The sequence below is a fragment of the Pagrus major genome, chromosome 11 (genome assembly GCF_040436345.1).
Source record: "Pagrus major chromosome 11, Pma_NU_1.0".
NCBI lineage: Eukaryota > Metazoa > Chordata > Actinopteri > Spariformes > Sparidae > Pagrus > Pagrus major.
In genome coordinates this window covers 16491625-16508973 of record NC_133225.1, presented here as the reverse complement: position 1 = coordinate 16508973, position 17349 = coordinate 16491625, and the positions used below count along the sequence as shown (strand labels likewise).

Below are 17349 nucleotides of genomic sequence, written 5' to 3'. Positions count from 1 at the left end.
CATTTCTTTACATATGAATACAGTAGTTCAAATTTGCTCCACTTTAGCCAGCTACAAAATAAAATACTGCTTATACATGAATACGTGAGTAATAGTAAAATAATTGTGTAGTTTTGTGATGTAGTAAAGTAGCGTGTGATCATGGGAGTCTTCTTTGTTAAACCACCACTACTGATGATGAAAATCTAACTGACGTGACTCAGGCAGACCTGTTCACAGACAAGGTAATGTTTCAAAGTTTGATCCACATTATGTTCACTCACGTTCACCAACATCCTTCCTCACTCGCTAACGTTTCATCTGATGTTTTCCCCGAAAGCTGTAACGAAGGCGACCACATGAAACGCACCATTACCTTGAGTAAATCACAGTTTTTCAGGGTTTGAAGCATTTGAATGATGTGTGTACACAACTCAACAAAATATTTAACAACGGTCTGGTCGTTTTTAGACATTTTAATGCAGAAATGTTACATAATATGCTTGTTAGTTTTACTTATAATGGATGCATATTGCGTTTTGGAGGACTTTTACTTCAGTAAAGACTCTGAATACTTTGTCATAGATTTTCCACAGTTATCTGAGGGGGTCTGTACAACAACATTATTTGATATTCTTCTGAAGTAGCGATGCACACTATAAATCAAGTGACTGTAAATGTAACTTTCAAGCTCAAAAAAGTAGATTTTGTCTCTCCATCAAGCAGGACCTTGTAGTTTTCCACGCTTCTGCTCATTAACAAAGGGATTATTGGGGGTGGTGTTTTAAGGAGTGAATGACTCAGAAGACTTGCTCCATAGGTCTTGGTTAAAAAGACCACCATTGTGTGTTGATGGTGGTGTCTGTGTGGAGACTTGAGCAAAGTTCCCATTACAGAAGGCACTCCCTCTTACAGTATATCTCTGGTATTTTGTGATTGTGACCTTGTCGTTGAGCGGTTTAAACACTTGAGTGTGGCAAGTGTTTGAGCAACCTGCCAGTGTGGTGAGAAAATGACAGCATCCTCTGAGAATGGGAAGGGGCAACAAACTGCAGGGGGAGGCTACTTACATAGGCATGCTACACAGAAATTGCTTACTTACTGCTAGGTAGCTAATCTCTCGTTAATCCGTGGTACTTACCCACTCACACACTGACTGCACCTTTTGTGTGGTCGGACAGAGAAAGTGTTTTTCTGTGGCCGGGGGTCGGGAGCAAAGGCTGGTCTGATTCAGGACATTCCCAGGAGCGCTGGAAAGAAATGAGGACACTGAACAGCTCATGCATTGTGTGTGTGTGTGTGTGTGTCTGTGTGAGTCTTCACTGTAGTGTGCACACAGTCATGCTTGTAAAAAAGTTTGTTTTAGGCAACATCAAGTAAAAATGTGACCTTGTAAATTTTTGTGTCGGATGATCTTGTGATAACAGGATGTTATGAATTTGGAGGAATCAGATTCATGTGACACGAGTGTTCCTGACCCTCTCAGGCGACGTCCATACAAGAACATTATTTTCCTCTTGAGACAATTGTTCTTGTCTACGCTCGTCTCTATGTGGAGCAGTGTGTTTTCGTTGTCAGCAGACTACCAAATGATCGTTTCTCAATAATGTGAAATCATTACACTGAGTTTCAATGTCCATATTGGTTTTGTGGTTTGTTTTCTGCCTGCCCTCTCACCAGCCTGGGCATGGATTACTCATACAACAGGAAATAATGACGCCAAGGTCCATTAAGTGGGATGGCAGGACATCATATCAGCATTAATCTGCCACTTAGCAGAGCAGCCCTGGGAGAGAGAGACAGGGAGGGAGGGAGGGAGGGAGGGGAGGGGAAAAGAGAGAGAGAAGGAGAAAGACAGAGAATATGATTTTCAGCTCTGCCCATCAATTTCTCGAGGACAAATCAGGACTAATTTTCCATTTTTAAAATCTTTTTACTTCATCAACACAGAATTATTTGCCGTAGATGTTAAAGACAAAGTCTGTGACTATTTAATTTCATGGGATGGGTTTATCTTTATGCTCCTGAGTGATAGATGAGTCATCAAAAATATTTGACTTCTACAGCAAGAGAAAAAAAGTTTTTTTTTAAAAATAGAAATACTTGACACATGCCAAGAGATTGCAAAACATCACAGAGACTGAGATGGAAAGCAATTTAATTGACCTAATTTGGTTAAAAAAAACAGATTTTCTCTTGTTGGGGATGAATGACTTTGTACATGGTTGCTGCAAAACAAAAAGAGATTCTGCATAATTATTTTGTATTCCTCTGTGTCTTATGGAAAATGGCGGCTGTAACTACCTTTGGGCACAGTGGGTGGAATGTGAGGGTTTTGACAACCTGTTATGTGACATTATGTGTAACTTACAGTTTTGAAGGAAATCAGGTGTGGGAATAGTCTCCAGGGTCGTCATCAACTTACATTTTAAAATGGATGCTTTTGCTCTGGTGTAAGACCCTGTGGTGGGGGACAACATGTCATTTCTTTAGTGTAGCTTAGTTAAATTGGTCACAAATGCAAAACAATGATTCGTTAATTACATAAAAATAACACTGAATTATAGACTCTACCATTAGTGTTGTTTCAAGGGGCTTTTCTCTTCACTGCACGTTTTGCAACATTAAGATTGCATCAGAAAAAGATCTTCTTTTTTTTTTTAAAAAATGTCTTGAAATGAAAACAGCTAAGTGCAAGCCTACAGTCATTTGTCTCCCAAACAGACAAAAAGCTGCATGCAAGACCCATGACCACAGTAAACTTAGTTACAGACCTCAAGAAGTGATTTATTGTGTGATAAGAATACTGGGCTTATTTGAGTGGTGCCCCTCTGACGCAATTATGCATCCATAAAATAAAAATACATCTTTTTATTTTTTTTATCTGATATTTATTAATTATAAATTATATAAATATATATATATACTTATAATCAAGCCAATGTTTTGGCTGGGCTGCTATCAAGGTTCATTTCTGTGGTGTGCAGCGCCACCTCGTGTAGTAACAGTGAATGGCTTTTCAATTATAGCTGTCCTCGAAGATTCCTGAAGGACCGGTGAATCAACTCGGTTTTAAATATGTATTTATCAGATTAATATTTTGAATAAACACTTAACTTTCGATTAGCAATACACCGCATTGCTATATTTTAGTAAACTGGCCATATTGTTGTATTTGTCGCAATCCCAGTCCAGAGTTACTGGTCGTCCAGCTACTTGCCTGATCAAAATCATTTGTCAGTTGCTGGTTGTGGTTTGCGGTTAGCTGGCTAGCTAAACTGGGTCCCTGGCTGTCAGTTGCTGAGAGCGGTGACAGCTGAAAATACTCTTTTATCCGTAGCTGTGTGCTGAATACAATCGCCACGATGTTTGAGGAGGCAAGTGAAGTGTTTGATAACATGTTTAAATCATCGTTTCCCCTCACCTTCATTGTGTTTATCCCCGCGGTGCTGATCCTGGTGTCACCGCTCCCGGCCGAGGCGGCACATGAGTTCACGGTGTACCGCATGCAGCAGTACGACCTGCAGGGACAGCCGTACGGTAAGTTAGCTGTTTATCTCTTGTATCGCAACGGAATAAATGCAAGCATCACCACATCAGCAGAAATTAGACCGGTCTCCTACAGCTAAAGCTGGTTAGCAGTGTTGTCGTCCCCGGCTAACGGTAACTTACCCGAAGTAACATTTCAATGACAGCATGCAGGGTAGCACTAGCTTGCTAGCTAGCTGCTAATGTAGCTTAGCTTTTGCTAGGAGGCAGCATCAAGCTAGCTCACTTCCTAGAAGCAAATCAAGATTAGTACCCCTTAAAATTAAACCTGAGCGTCATTCTTAAGTGTATATCAATTTATTAACCGTACACATGCGATGTTTACCTATACTAATCCATCATTATATTAGCAGCATTGCTAAAAGATATTAAACAGGACATACAGAAAACGCAGGTTGTCAGAATTTGTTCATCCCTCCTCATAACAGTTTTTGCAATGATAAAATGATGAATGGACGGATTGATATGAGGGCTTTTTAATTGGCTTGTCACTGTGAGTAAGTGAGGATTGAACTCTCTAGCTCTAGGGACAGTGAAGCAATGTTTTGCTGAGGAAAACAAAGAAGGATGCTAGTAAAAGCTTCCTCTCTCTACAGTAAGTGAGCAAGATTATGGCTATAATCGTGTCAAGTTTGATGTAAATTAGTAAAAGATACCAGACTTGATAAAGAGATTAACCGAACCAGCCCATTTTTTTTTTTTTTTTATCTCAGCGTCAGTTTGTCACTATAGTAGCAATTGATTCATCTGTGCTTTAATAGCTGGATTATCCTTGCCCTTTCCTGTTGACACAAAGACAGAAGTTATTGTATCATGATTATTGATGAAAGCGTCTTTGTACCCTCAGGTACCAGGAATGCCATCCTGAACACAGAGGCTCGTACTGTGGAGGCAGAGGTACTAAGTCGTCGCTGTGTTATCATGCGGCTGGCAGACTTCTCCTACGAAGAGTATCAGAAAGCCCTGCGCCAGTCGGCCGGGGCTGTGGTCATCATCCTGCCCAAGAACATGTCTACTGTGCCTCAGGACATAGTGCAGGTAATAATAACACAATGCTGCAGATCATTGTCTTGTGCTGGTGACGCAACATTTATCTGTAGATGTGATCTACAGATATACAGCACAGGAAGAAGAAAAAGCCTACACAGCTTTTATGCATGGTATGAGTCAGGAGTAGCATCACAAAGCTGTGCACTTCACCATATTCAGCCACAAGCTCAACTGTTTGGGGTTGAATATGTTTGTGTTAGGTGTCTTGCTCAAAGGTACCTCAACAGTGGTAAGAAGTGATAGTTTATCTCTCTGATCTGTATTTTTTTAAGCTTGGTGTGACTTAAAAATAAAAACACCGGTTTAGAGGGAGAACTGTGACAGTCAGAAGACATATTCAGCGAGTAATTCTGTGTTTGAGTTACAAATGAAGTGATTTTCTAAAATTTGCAGTGAACAATGTCCTCCTAACCCTTTTACAGAGATTGGATATTATCACATTAAAGCACACTGAACAGGTTATGACTACTTAGTCTTCCAGCTTTATGAGTGGGATCATTTGTCTTTCTGGAAAGCAGAAGTACTGGGCACTTGATGAGTTACTCATTTAGTTACATAACTAATTTCCCATTATGGTGAATAATTGTAGAGACAGATTTTTTTGTCAGGATTCCAGAGAACCTCTGTTCATTAATATCGCAGTTTATCTTCCATTCGCCACTGTAGCAATCTCCTATCACCTACATTCCTCTCAAAACATGAGCAATCCTGAACTTGCAGGGTTGAAGGAATCAAATCAGACTTCCCACGATGTGTGAAATGGCTTGCTGAACACACTGTTTCCCTCTTTTCATCCTGTGCAGCAGTTCATGGAGCTGGAGCCGGAGATGCTGGCTACTGAGACCATTGTCCCCGTCTACTTTGCCATGGAGGACGATGAGCTGCTCTCCATCTATACCCAAACCCTGACTTCCTCGTCCTCACAGGGCTCCTTATCAGCAGCTGAAGGTAAAGAGTTATCCCCTCTGCACTGGACATATAGGAAAGAAAGCACATGTGTGGTGGGAATGAAAATATAAAAATTCTTCTTACATGTTTTCTGTTTGTTTGTTTTTTCTGTAGTGCTGCTGCATACGGCCACAGCCAACGGCTTCCAGATGGTCACCAGTGGAGCGCAGAGTAAAGCCATCAGTGACTGGGCCATCACCAGTTTAGAGGTGAGAGACTAAGGAAAGTGGCTTGATGGTTAGGACTGTGTAATAACAGCGAGAAAGCCCTGGTTTTACCTCTGTCTCAGTCTTTTCTGTATGAGCTTAGGTTGGAGGAGTTTTCCTCTGGGTGCTAGATCCAGCTTCTCCCACTGTCTGCACGCTGTGTACAGGATAAAATGTTCCATGTATGATAATATTCTTTTTTTTACTCTTTGTTCTCAATTTGGGAAGGCTTCAGTGTTAAATTATGTTTCTTTATCTTTATTTTATTAGATAAATAGTAGCTTTTAAGTAGGTGATATCAACTAATGTTCTGTATGGATGGTGTTTGCTCTATAAAAAACTGATAAAGGTCCGGTTTTCATTTGTGTCTGTAGCCTAAACTGTATGGACTTTTGAAAAGAACTTTGAAAAACCCAGTTTAACCAAATTTACTGCTGTTCCGAAGGTATATCGCTTTTCCTTAATCCATAAAGACTCCATGGCTGCACAATAAAGAGTTTAAACCTGTTTCTCAAGTTTGGTTTAAGAAAAGGGTGAAAAGCCTCTGTGACTGAAATGTTAATGGTAATGTGTCAAAGCAAAAATGTGGTCTTGGTCTCTACCTGTTTGCCAAAGCAAGCAATGTAAACTGGGACTCATAGTCTTGATTTGTGGCTTTTAGCCCAGGTAATATACCTTTCTATTATTTACCATAAACATTTTGGTTAGGCTTTGTTTACAAAAAGGGTTTCACAAACAAGCCCCGTCTTCAAATTATCGAGCATCAACTTGTTTGGTGGATGAAGAGAGTCCTCCGGAAGCTGAAGCTATAACCGTCAGCCTTGTGTTATAAGGTGAGGGAAGTGTTGTGTGTTATAAAGTGAGGGAAGTGTTGTGTGTTCTCTGCGAGTGGGTGGCCACAAATCCTGCAACAACAACAAAAATCTGACTGAAAGCTGAGAATTTTTAAATCTAGATGGATTTACACACACAATCAAGCCTGGTGGCCTGACGGGACTTAAAATTGCTCAGTGCTAAGCTTTTTTATTTCTACGCTCTCAAGGTCATATTTGAATTAAAATGATGGCAACATGAGAGTCTTCCAGCCTTAACAAGGAGATTATTAATGCTCAGTTGATCATTCTTCAACCGGTTTTATTTAGTCTTGACAGGAATGGATGATCCCTGATGCTGTCGTTCTGTTCTTTGTTTTTTTGTGAGGGTTCATGAAAGGATTTGGACGGCTTTGATCGTTGTTTGAAGATAATTTTAGATCAAACATTTTGAGTCAGAAAGGATGCAAAACAAAGCAGGCGTGAGGAGTTAGTTCAGGACTTTCTTATCTGAGCTTTGTGTTAAAACCAAAAGGAAAAAGTGGCTTAGTCACACTGCAGAGGGGATTAGAAGACGGAGTGATGTTTTTCTCAGCGATCTGTGGTCAGGAGGTCGACTGTGACTGTAACCCACTGCGGCTCCGCACTGTCGAGCTGCCAGCCTCAAGTTTAATAGCTGAATCTAATGCTTTAGATACACTGTTTGATTTAATTTATCCAACGGCTCTGTTTTTTTTTCACCAGGGCCGTCTGGCTGGAGTTGGAGGAGAGGATCTGCCTACTATTGTCGTGGTTGCTCACTACGACTCCTTTGGTGTTGCTCCAGTATGTTTGCTGCTTCTTTTCTACAAATAAACCCAGACTCTTTCAAAACATGCAGGAAATTTAGCAGCTGAAGAAATTTTTTCTCTGCAAATATCTGTAGGATTTGACACCTTATTTTAGTCTCCAGGTTGATTAGTTTGAGTCTAAAAACTTTATACAGAAACGGGCAACACAACTGTCAATAAGACAAGATCATGCAGGGAAAGTAATCTGACTGTGTGTGTGTGTGTGTGTGTGTGTGTGTGTGTGTTGTGTGCAGTGGCTGTCGTATGGCGCAGACTCAAACGGTAGTGGAGTGTCCATGTTACTAGAGCTGGCTCGTCTCTTCTCGAAACTTTACACCTACAAGAGGACACACGCTGGGTGAGTAATGATGCCAGCACTCTCATTTAGACTGGATCATTCATGAGCTTCAAATAGCTGCTGATCAGTTTTGTACATTTTTAGCTGCATCAGAGGAAAAGCACCATTTCCAATTATTTTGCACATTGACGTCAATGGAGACGCCTCAGTGAAGCTCTGTGCTGCACACTCGCTGTATGCATTGTGCTGTATATGTGATGAAATCTAGAAGAACTATTGATTGCTGACCTGAGTGGTTTGTCTGAACATAAGATAAAGTGTATTATTTACGTCTATCGCATTTATTATAGTTAGTGTCATTCTCCAAATGCTTCCTGAGAAACTATATTGAACATTATCTGTGCACTCTGCTAGCAGGAAGAATCACATCCGACTGTGTTAAACACTTAAAAGCGTTCAGTAATATAGTTCAGGCTCATTCTTATGTCTAAATGTACTTGATAGTAGCTGAGTGGAAGGACTTGCTTCTTAAGTAAGTGAGTAATGGACTTTACTGTAAATTCTCAAAGTCATGTGTGCAGGTTTAAAGTCGCTTCTCATTTGATTCATCCATTAATTACAACACTTGTCTTTTTATGCATCTTAGTATCACATATCCTTCTTCATCAGGTTCCCTCAGGTGATCTCCCTCGTAGGTTTGACTCAGTGTTGTTGCGTTTTCAGGTACAACCTGCTGTTCTTTGTATCCGGTGGGGGGAAGTTTAACTACCAGGGCACCAAACGTTGGCTGGAGGACAATCTGGACCATACAGGTACGACTCTATATGGTCTTAAATCTATTTAACAGATAACAAGGACACAACAAAACAAATCCGCACCCAACCCACAACCCCCTCTTCCAGACAAAAAAAACAAAACAAAATCAAGCCAGTTTACCAAATGGATGAACATTATACAGTACACCTTGTTCAAAGAGAGCTACACCTATGGTAATGATCCTATTACAGACTGAAGTCTAGACCAACTCAGAGGTATAACCCTTTTTTTCTGAAAATTGGTCATTAAAGGTATCAAAATAATTCATAAAGTCTCCAAACCTTGTAGATTTTGGGCTTTAATTTTACATACAATGTTTGAGCGATGATTTAATTTTGATTCGTTACACAATATCTGAGTAAGACATTTATTTGCATTTGATAACTTTTAAATGCAAAATTCTGTTTAAGTTGAGACCAATTTATTTCTAAACCTTCCTTAAAGGGGCTCTATGTAACAAGTAGTAGCAATTTACATGTATTAATCACTTTATTATTTGCCATATGTGAGCAGATTGAAACGTGATGTGAAAAATTAGACCTTCCCCGTCTCTCTTATTTGCCTATACAAGCCTGTAGATGATTAGTTTAAGTTGTTTAATGCTGCTGGACTGTGGATTTCTTTGTAAAGTATTTTCCATGATAGTCCAAAGGATGTGACTCTATGCACATTCTCGAGTGCCTCGTCTTATTGCCTCTCTCTGCTCCGCTAACAGAAGGCGACAGTTACTAAAGTGAGTTTAGAAAAGGAGGCCACTAACATAAACTAAAGACCTGCTTCAAGCACAACACAGAAGTTCCACAGAGCCCCTTTTAAAAGTAAAAATAATTAAATAGATATATTAAAATACAGATCTAAACAAAACAACTACAGACTGTTATGGCATGCTGTATGCTTCAGTCCTAGATTTAATCTGTATATGATGTTTGGATGTGTGTTTGAACCTGCCATGTGTCCTTTTTTCTTACCTCCTTTTTTTCAATATTTCATTATGAACCTCTCCTTGTCGTCTCACCTTTCCCTCCATTTTCAATAGACTCCAGTCTGCTGCAGGACAACGTAGCCTTCGTGTTGTGTCTGGACACTCTGGGGAACGGAGACTCTCTGCACCTCCATGTGTCCAAACCTCCTAAAGAGGGATCTCCTCAGTATTCTCTGCTCAAGGAGCTGGAGATGGTAAGAACCCCTGAAGTTACTGAATCTTTCACTACAAACCATGTCAAAACAAACTCTTGTGTGCAGATGTATAGGGTTCTTTTAATAATCTCATTATTTATATAGAAATGTAAATGGCAGTGTAAACCTGCCTCTTCTCCCTTTAATGTTGCAGATATTCCTGTAAGAAAATAGCATTTTTCTTTCTTCAGAAAGTCACATCATGTGGGTTGTGATTGCGAGCTTAAAGTGTAACTCTCGCCAAAATGCAACCTAGGCTTTTTTTCTGAATGTGCCCCAGTCAAACCTTCGTGTAAAAGCATAATTACGACAAAAAAGCCACTTTTAAGATGTACCGTAGTTTCATTTTCGGGTCAAAATCATTTTCAATTGAAAATGATTTTGACCCAAAAACTAAAATACGGTCAAACGAAGGTTTGACTGGGGTACATTCAGAAAAAAAGCCTAGGTTGCATTTTGGCGAGAGTTACACTTTAACTTGTGTGCTCTAACTCTTGCTAATGAATACAGTGCACGATGTGCACAGTTATCTATTATTGAGAAATGTGTGTGTGTCAAATCAGGTTTTTCAGATGCCCTAGAGCCTTCAGCTTTTTCTTTTCGGAGTTCTCTTCAAGCTTTTTCTGATATCAGCAGTTTGAAACCCAGATCATATGTCCCTGTCCCTGTCATTTTCTCTCAGGTGGTTGCGAGTCAGTACCCAGAGGTCAAGTTCTCGATGGTCCACAAGAAAATCAACCTGGCGGATGACATGCTGGCCTGGGAGCACGAGCGCTTCGGGATCCGCCGGCTGCCAGCCTTCACGTTGTCCCACCTGCCCTCCCACCGCCTGGCACAGCGCTCCAGCATCATGGACGTGCGGTCAGTGTCCCCCTCCTCTCGCCACGGAGCGGGAGAGCCCCCTGCTGGGTGGGTTCATTACTGCAAGTCTCTGAATCACCGAAAGAAAAGAGTTTCCATTGTAGCTGCCGGTCATTTTCATTCATGTCGTCAGTGTTTTGATAGACCCATTTCCTCTCCTTTTCTGACCCACTTTGCTCCGTCACATCACGTTAAATCCCTGGGTACACCTTGATCGGAGCATAGTTTACATTATTCATGACTGTATTTATGCCCTTAGTCGGATGTGGAGCGAGCTTGTGAGGTCTCGGATTTGATGCCTTCTGAGTGTGAGTGAGGCAGTAACACCTTCTCCCCTCTTTTCCGCTCTTCTTGATCTCATGCTGCTCCTGTAGCCATCCATCTCCTCTCACTGTCTGTCTGTTAGTAAACCATTTATCTCCTCTGTGTTACAGTTTCACACTTGACCTGTCAGTTGATGTGATATGTGCACAGTCTTTTCTCCTGCATTTCAGCCCACCTGTGTGGAAAGTGGAGGCTGTGTTAGTGGTTTCTCCTCTCTACCCCGTGTTGCTCAGGGTTTCTGGTTTCTCTCCTGATGTTTTTGGAGTTTTTGTCTCTAACTGTCTGCACGCTTGTGTTTATGTCTTACAGGCCTCACGTAGATGTGAAGAAACTCGGCAGGAACACCAAGGTGGTTGCAGAGGCTCTGGCCAGAGTTATTTACAACCTCACTGAAAAGGTAAACTCGCAGTTGGAGAAAATTTATTGACAGTAGACACTATGTCTGCTTTATGCCTGTGATGTGACATTGTTGTTGTTCCTGCTCTACCCAGGGTGCTCCTGGAGACCTGCAGATCTTCACTGAGCAAATGGTGAGTCACTAAAGTCAACTGCTCTTAATCTTGAGTCTGATGGCCCCTTAAAACCTCCTCGGTGATGCAGGTTAAACACACAGTTGCAGAAATTAATCTCTGTGACGGAGAAAACAACCGGATCACCTGTCTCAGCTGATTCACACAGATGAATCCCCACGTGACATGAAAGCAGATTCAGTAGACCTGTGTTAAAGATGAAATGTATGAATGTATGAAAAAAAAAAAAATAAAGGGGGAGTATAACATTATACCACTGACTCATCCGTCCACAGAGGTGACTACCAACAGTTCAATTCTAATCTCGTCACTGAACCACCGAAATATTAAGATTAATAGCGGAGATACTGTTTTTAATGCTCAGTCTTCAATCAGCTTTTACTAAATCAAAAAGTGAGCTCAGTATTACTCTGAAACGGTTGGCCTCCGTTAAATTAATAATTATATTTTGCATCGCTGAAAAACACACTGACTCATGTGGTACAATACTTATGACGAATGACAATTGAAGTCTTCAACACTTATGAAGTTCTACAGAACCCCTGAGAGGAAGGTCAGGAAATTTCTTTTGATCTAAGTTCAAAATGATTTTCCCTTCTGGGTTTATGACTTAAGAACACTTAAGTTCCTTTTTTTTTTTTTTTTTTTTTTACAATACTAATTTCAGCCAGAAGAGGTTGTAGTGCACCACTACACTGTGTTCACAATAGGACCAAAAGCATTCATGCTTTCTTCCTGGTGAGTTTCTCCATGAACTCTAAACAAAAGGTTCATACATTGTATGTTAGCAAGTTATGTATTGAACTTTCATGGAGAATTTTCAGAACGTGGATAGTAGTGCACTTTGCCTTCCTGGAAAAAATGTTTTGTTCTAGAGTCATAAACCAAGAAAAAACAATTTAGATGAGACTTAGAAAAATGGATCACCTGAATTTCTTTTTCTCACTTGCCTCTCAGAGCTTCTGCAAAACAGTTTTTGCCTTATGAAAAAGCGGAGAACGCCGGTAGATAGTCTAAGGAGTGCTTTTCACGAATGTAGGTGTCAAAACCCAGGTGCTCCTTGGATCCAAGGACATGATATCATGAAACCAAAGAAGAGAGAGGTCAGACTTTTCTGCGGCTCTCAGACGGCTCTGCTTTGTGATCAATAAATCATGATTAAAGAACACCAAGACGCTGCTTGGCAAAAAATAAAAAGCCTTAAAGAAACTAAGCTTTGTGCCTTAGCGTTTCAACTCAGTCTTCATTAGGACATATAAACCCAAGGAGCAGCTCATGTATAAGTGTATGAAGGCTGGAGTGAGCTGCCAGGCAGTCAGTAGAGCTAATTATTACAGCTGCCGTGTCTTAATGAGGTGAATTCTTACAAGGACTCTTTAGAATAAGCAAATTTATCACAAACAATCAATACCATCAAACAATCACATAGACATGTCACAGTTTTACTGAATCCTGTCCAGCCTGTCAGACTCTGGTGGTTATATTTTGTGTGTAGCTTTCTGGCCCATGAAGTCAGTCCTGCTGCACTGCACACCTCTGTCATGATACAGTTTTCTCTCTTCTCGTCAGCAGGTTCAGGAGGACCAGTTATCAGCAGTGGTGGACTGGCTCACAGCGCAGCCCCGAGCCGCTCAGCTGGTGGACAAAGACAGCAGCGTGGTGTCCACTCTGGAGTATCATCTCGGACACTACCTCAAGGATGTCAAGAGACACTACGTCAAAGCTGACAAAAGGTAAAGAAAAGATGGGAGACGGACAGAAAAGAAGATCCACGCACAGTTTTTTATTATTTTAACTATAGTTCTTTTATTTATAGTTTCATTGACATGCAGGAGAGTGAACTGTTTTCTGTCTGTCATCATCAATTTCCTGAACAGTACATTTCCAGAAACGACAGATCTAATATATATTATTGTACAGTCATCTTACTACTTTTTTGATGTCACGGTAAAAACTCTTATATCTCTTGTCATCAGGGATCCAGAGTTTGTATTCTACGACCAGCTGAAGCAGACTATGAATGCTTACAGGTGCGTTTAATGAGCTCCTCTGAGATGCTTCAGAGCAGTTCATACTCATCAAGCATAGCTTTGACTGTGTTTTTCTTTGAATAATAACTTTTCTCCTGTGTCTTTCTCTCAGAGTAAAGCCTGCTATTTTTGACTTGTTGCTGGCCGTCTGCATCGCAGCCTACTTAGGGATGATGTATCTGGCCATCCAGGTAGGTCACTGTGTTTATGCAGCATCTGTCACCACTTTCACACATGCACCACACCACATAAAAGACATTTATGTAATTGGTCAGTTTTACATCTTTTAAAGGGGCGCTGTGTAGATTTGGAAAAGAAATTAAAACTCAGAATTTTAATATTTACAATATTAATGAGGTAATAATACAATAATTCAGAAATATTTATCTTTTCCATAAGTGAATAAACAAGCTGATCTCAGAGGAAAATAAGGTCCCCAGAACACTGTTTGAAGCTAGAACGGTGGCAGGGTCCGCCAAATCTACACAGTAACAGTTGGTAAAACAGTATGAAATTGTGTTGTCCTTTAAGGTCAGTCTGTTTGTCATGAAAATTAATGTTTATTTAATCTGTTTAGATCTTTCTCTTCTGATTAAAATGTATTTCCCAAAACTACATAGTGCACTTCTTAAAATGGCTATAACCAATATTTTACAATTACACTGTATAAAATCAACAATGTGAAGACAATATGAAAGGTGTTGTTTGTAGTGATGAACCTACAGAGACATATCACCCATATTAGCAGCTCCACTCAGATGTACAAAGCTTTACAGCGAGTTTCATCTTACTGTTTAACTGTCCGGTCTGTGAATTAGCTCTCACGGCTCTCATTGCGTCTATTTTGACTGCAGCAGGAAGCTGTTTTCTGCTATAAAAAAAGCTCTAAAACCCACTGTACACTAAGCACCAAATGACAGACCCACACAATTAGCGACTACCTGGAACATAGATGAGCATTAATGCACAGCAGCATGTGGGCACATAATTAGATGAGACCTCATGTTGAGTCATTTTTGTGTGCTTTGGCACTTTTGTGCATTATTACGGCATTACAATAAATGTTCATCTTGATAAGGACATTTATAAGGGGGTTTCAGTAATGAGAAGAGGAGGAGAGCATGCACCTTCATGCTCACAATAGTTGTTAATTTACAACAGTGAGTTCTAAAATCGATCACTGACGCCGCCTGTGAGAGAACTAAAAAATGAATCATATTAATGATGGAGAAAGTGAGTGTGCAGATTTTTGTCTGGAACCAAGAAATGAACACAGTCTCTTCTCTTGTGGTCCTTTTTTACAGAACTTTGGAGTCCTGTACAGTGTTGTCCGTAGAATCACCCAGCCCAAGACGAAGACTCATTAAGACGTACAACACCTTTTTCCCCCCCGATATTCTTTTCCTCAAATCAAGAAACTTTAGCCAGTAAGAACACAGAAGCTGGGCCGAGCTGCTGTTCTCATGATGGTTTTCAAACCAGCAGAATCACTTCCGTTTCCTTCATCCTGATCCACAAACTATGATGTCAGATCCTGTCCTGCTGCCAACTTTATCCATTTGGTCTCAAGGACCAGAATAATCAGGAATCATTTTTCACTCTCCCTGTCTTCACGAACACAGATGTCTTGTCATTCATTTACGATAATCCCAAATATTTGATTATTATTTGACTCTTCTGAAGGATATAAAGCATTTGTCCGCACCTCTGAGATCTACATGAGATTAAGTGAGAGTTTGTGATGTTGCTGTATCACTGATCGCTCCTCATTCCTCCTCTCAGTATATACCGTTCGAGTGATCATTCTGCCAAACTGACGTCATGTGTTGTCTCAGGCAGCTACAGGGAGAAACTGACCACACAGAGTTTAGCCCAGAATTTCTTTAGACTAGAGATGTGTTCACCAAACTTGTTGTTAAAGGGATAGGTTCACATTTTTTTCTATCGGCCTTAATATAACACTCACATTCTCATGAAAGCGTAGAATTGTTGGTCACTGTAATCATCCTTTCTCTCCATACACCTCCAAAAACACCTGATATTTACCTGAAGATGCATTAAAAAGGGTAATTAAAGATACCCGCATGGCTAACGCTTAAGCCTCATTTTAGCTTCAGGTGAACTTCAGAATACAACAGTTTTCTTCCATCTCCTTTGGGCTGCAACTGAAGAGTATTTTAATCAGCAACTGATCTGTCGTTCAGGTTTATCGATTAATTGATCGATTGCTTCAACCTACAGTTAAATAAATATTCACTTGAAAGGCAACAAATCACTTAAAAAAAAAAAAAGCTGGATCCACAAAGTGTTTGACTAATCGATTATCAAAACATTTGATCATTGATATTCTGTTTATTTGCCATTTTTAGCCCGATATTACTTGGTGTAGTTGTATTGTGTAGTCAGTACAGAGACAATGAATGATCAGTGACCAGTAACTTTCACTGCACATATGGGCACGTGATTATTGTGATGAGACAGACTTGGAAAAAATGTAAACCTATTCTTTGAGCGCTCAGTGAAAAGACTCCTAACACAAATATCGTTTACGAATAAGATGAGTTGTCTAAAATGTGAAGTAGTGTTTAGATAATCCTGATTCCATTGCCTTGGTAGTGAAACTATTAAAAGAAACATTCAAATCCTTGCCAAATAATTATTGTATGTACTAATCTTCCCCCTTTCCTCCCATTTAATATATAATGGTTATAGAAATTTAAAGCAGATTCCATCTTTAATTTTTCCTTCTTGCTTCGTGTGTCAGGTTTTTCTGTAGTCGAGGTTTGATTCCTGTTGCTGTGTGACCTGGTGTGTCTTATTTTTACCACTCAAGTCTTTTTTTTTTTTTTTTTATTACCCTAAATTGATTAAAAGGTCATGCTGGTGAAGTATCTGAAAGCTTGTGTTAAAAAGGTCACATGCAACGAACATGTTTTTTTGTCTAATCAGAGCACATGTGTGTTAAGTATGTAGGAGTACAACGTACAACACATCATGACAAGATAAAGCTTCCCCCTTTACTCCTTTTTATCAGTAGAAAACATGTTGTGCTGAATTTGACCTTTTGCTGACTGTAGCAATAATGTGATTGACTTAATCAGACTTTTAAAGCCTTGTTGAGATTTCGGGTCAAGCCAGCACTGCAGTATTTATACACTGGATGTCTTAAAATGGGCAATAACAAAGGGTGTTGACTTAAAGGGGCTAAATATCTTAAACACACCTAGAATATTAATTTCATGTGTGTAAAGTTAATACTGCAGTGTTTCCTTGACCTTGACCTTCTCTCTGCCCTGGTCTTGCCTTGTTGTGGGTGAATGGTGTTTATTTGACTTTTTGTATTTTCCACGTGTAACTGCATGACTCGTGACCACCCCCTGACCCCCGTCGCCATGGTAACAATGGCGGGATTTTTTTTTTATTACCAACACGAGGGAAATACTGTGTGGTACATATGAATTTTTAATTTATTGAAGCAGTCAGTTTTCATTTGTGCACTGAAATGAACTCTCCTCTGGTCTGAACTCTGTTTCACCTCATCCACAACACTTGATCTTTGCAATGAAAATGATATCAGTTGTGATTAAATAAAGATTAAATTAAAAGAAATCACACGGAGAACGTCTCTTGTTTACTGACATGTTTTATTTTATGGGAAAAAAATGAAACGATAACATTGGCTGAATGGTATTAAAATTGCATTACAAAAGAGCAAGTATGTGTCTTTATCAAGTTGTCAAATTCACTTTGAAAAAAATGGGGCAATTTGTATCGCTTACAGCAAGTATTAATGGTCCAAAAAACATGTATCATTAAAATACACTTTCAATTAATATGAGTTTTAGTTACTGATTCTTTAAAGAAAGTCATAAAAATTCCCCAATTCTCCCTTCGCTTTTCTAATTTTGATCTACTAATGAACAATAAAAATAATACTAAT

General features: G+C 39.8%; 1 protein-coding gene across 4 annotated transcripts; it reads left to right on the top strand.

Annotated features, from left to right (window-relative positions):
* The first annotated feature begins 3260 nt into the window (after positions 1-3260).
* ncln (nicalin) lies at positions 3261-16130 on the top strand. Of its 4 annotated transcripts, none has more exons than XM_073477125.1 (15): positions 3261-3519; positions 4376-4566; positions 5382-5526; positions 5641-5735; positions 7289-7369; positions 7629-7732; positions 8396-8484; positions 9525-9664; positions 10347-10525; positions 11159-11246; positions 11341-11379; positions 12952-13112; positions 13356-13409; positions 13522-13600; positions 14714-16130. In XM_073477125.1, exons 1-15 carry the CDS (start codon positions 3345-3347, stop codon positions 14774-14776), a joined length of 1683 nt encoding a protein of 560 aa, XP_073333226.1. In that variant the 5' UTR covers positions 3261-3344; the 3' UTR covers positions 14777-16130. The 4 variants fall into 4 exon arrangements, with proteins under 4 accessions (XP_073333226.1, XP_073333225.1, XP_073333224.1 ...); XM_073477124.1 differs by having other exon boundaries at positions 12949-13112; XM_073477123.1 differs by having other exon boundaries at positions 10347-10573.
* Positions 16131-17349: the final 1219 nt, after the last annotated feature.

What these genes read in the sequence shown, in the direction of transcription:
- ncln (XM_073477122.1), top strand. Translation starts at nt 3,345, where the DNA reads ATGTTTGAGGAGGCAAGTGAAGTGTTTGATAACATGTTTAAATCATCG. An exon ending in ACTCCTTTGGTGTTGCTCCA is followed by an intron (nt 7,370 to 7,628) that starts GTATGTTTGCTG and finishes TGTTGTGTGCAG; the next exon opens with TGGCTGTCGTATGGCGCAGA. An exon ending in CAGACTATGAATGCTTACAG is followed by an intron (nt 13,410 to 13,521) that starts GTGCGTTTAATG and finishes TCTTTCTCTCAG; the next exon opens with AGTAAAGCCTGCTATTTTTG.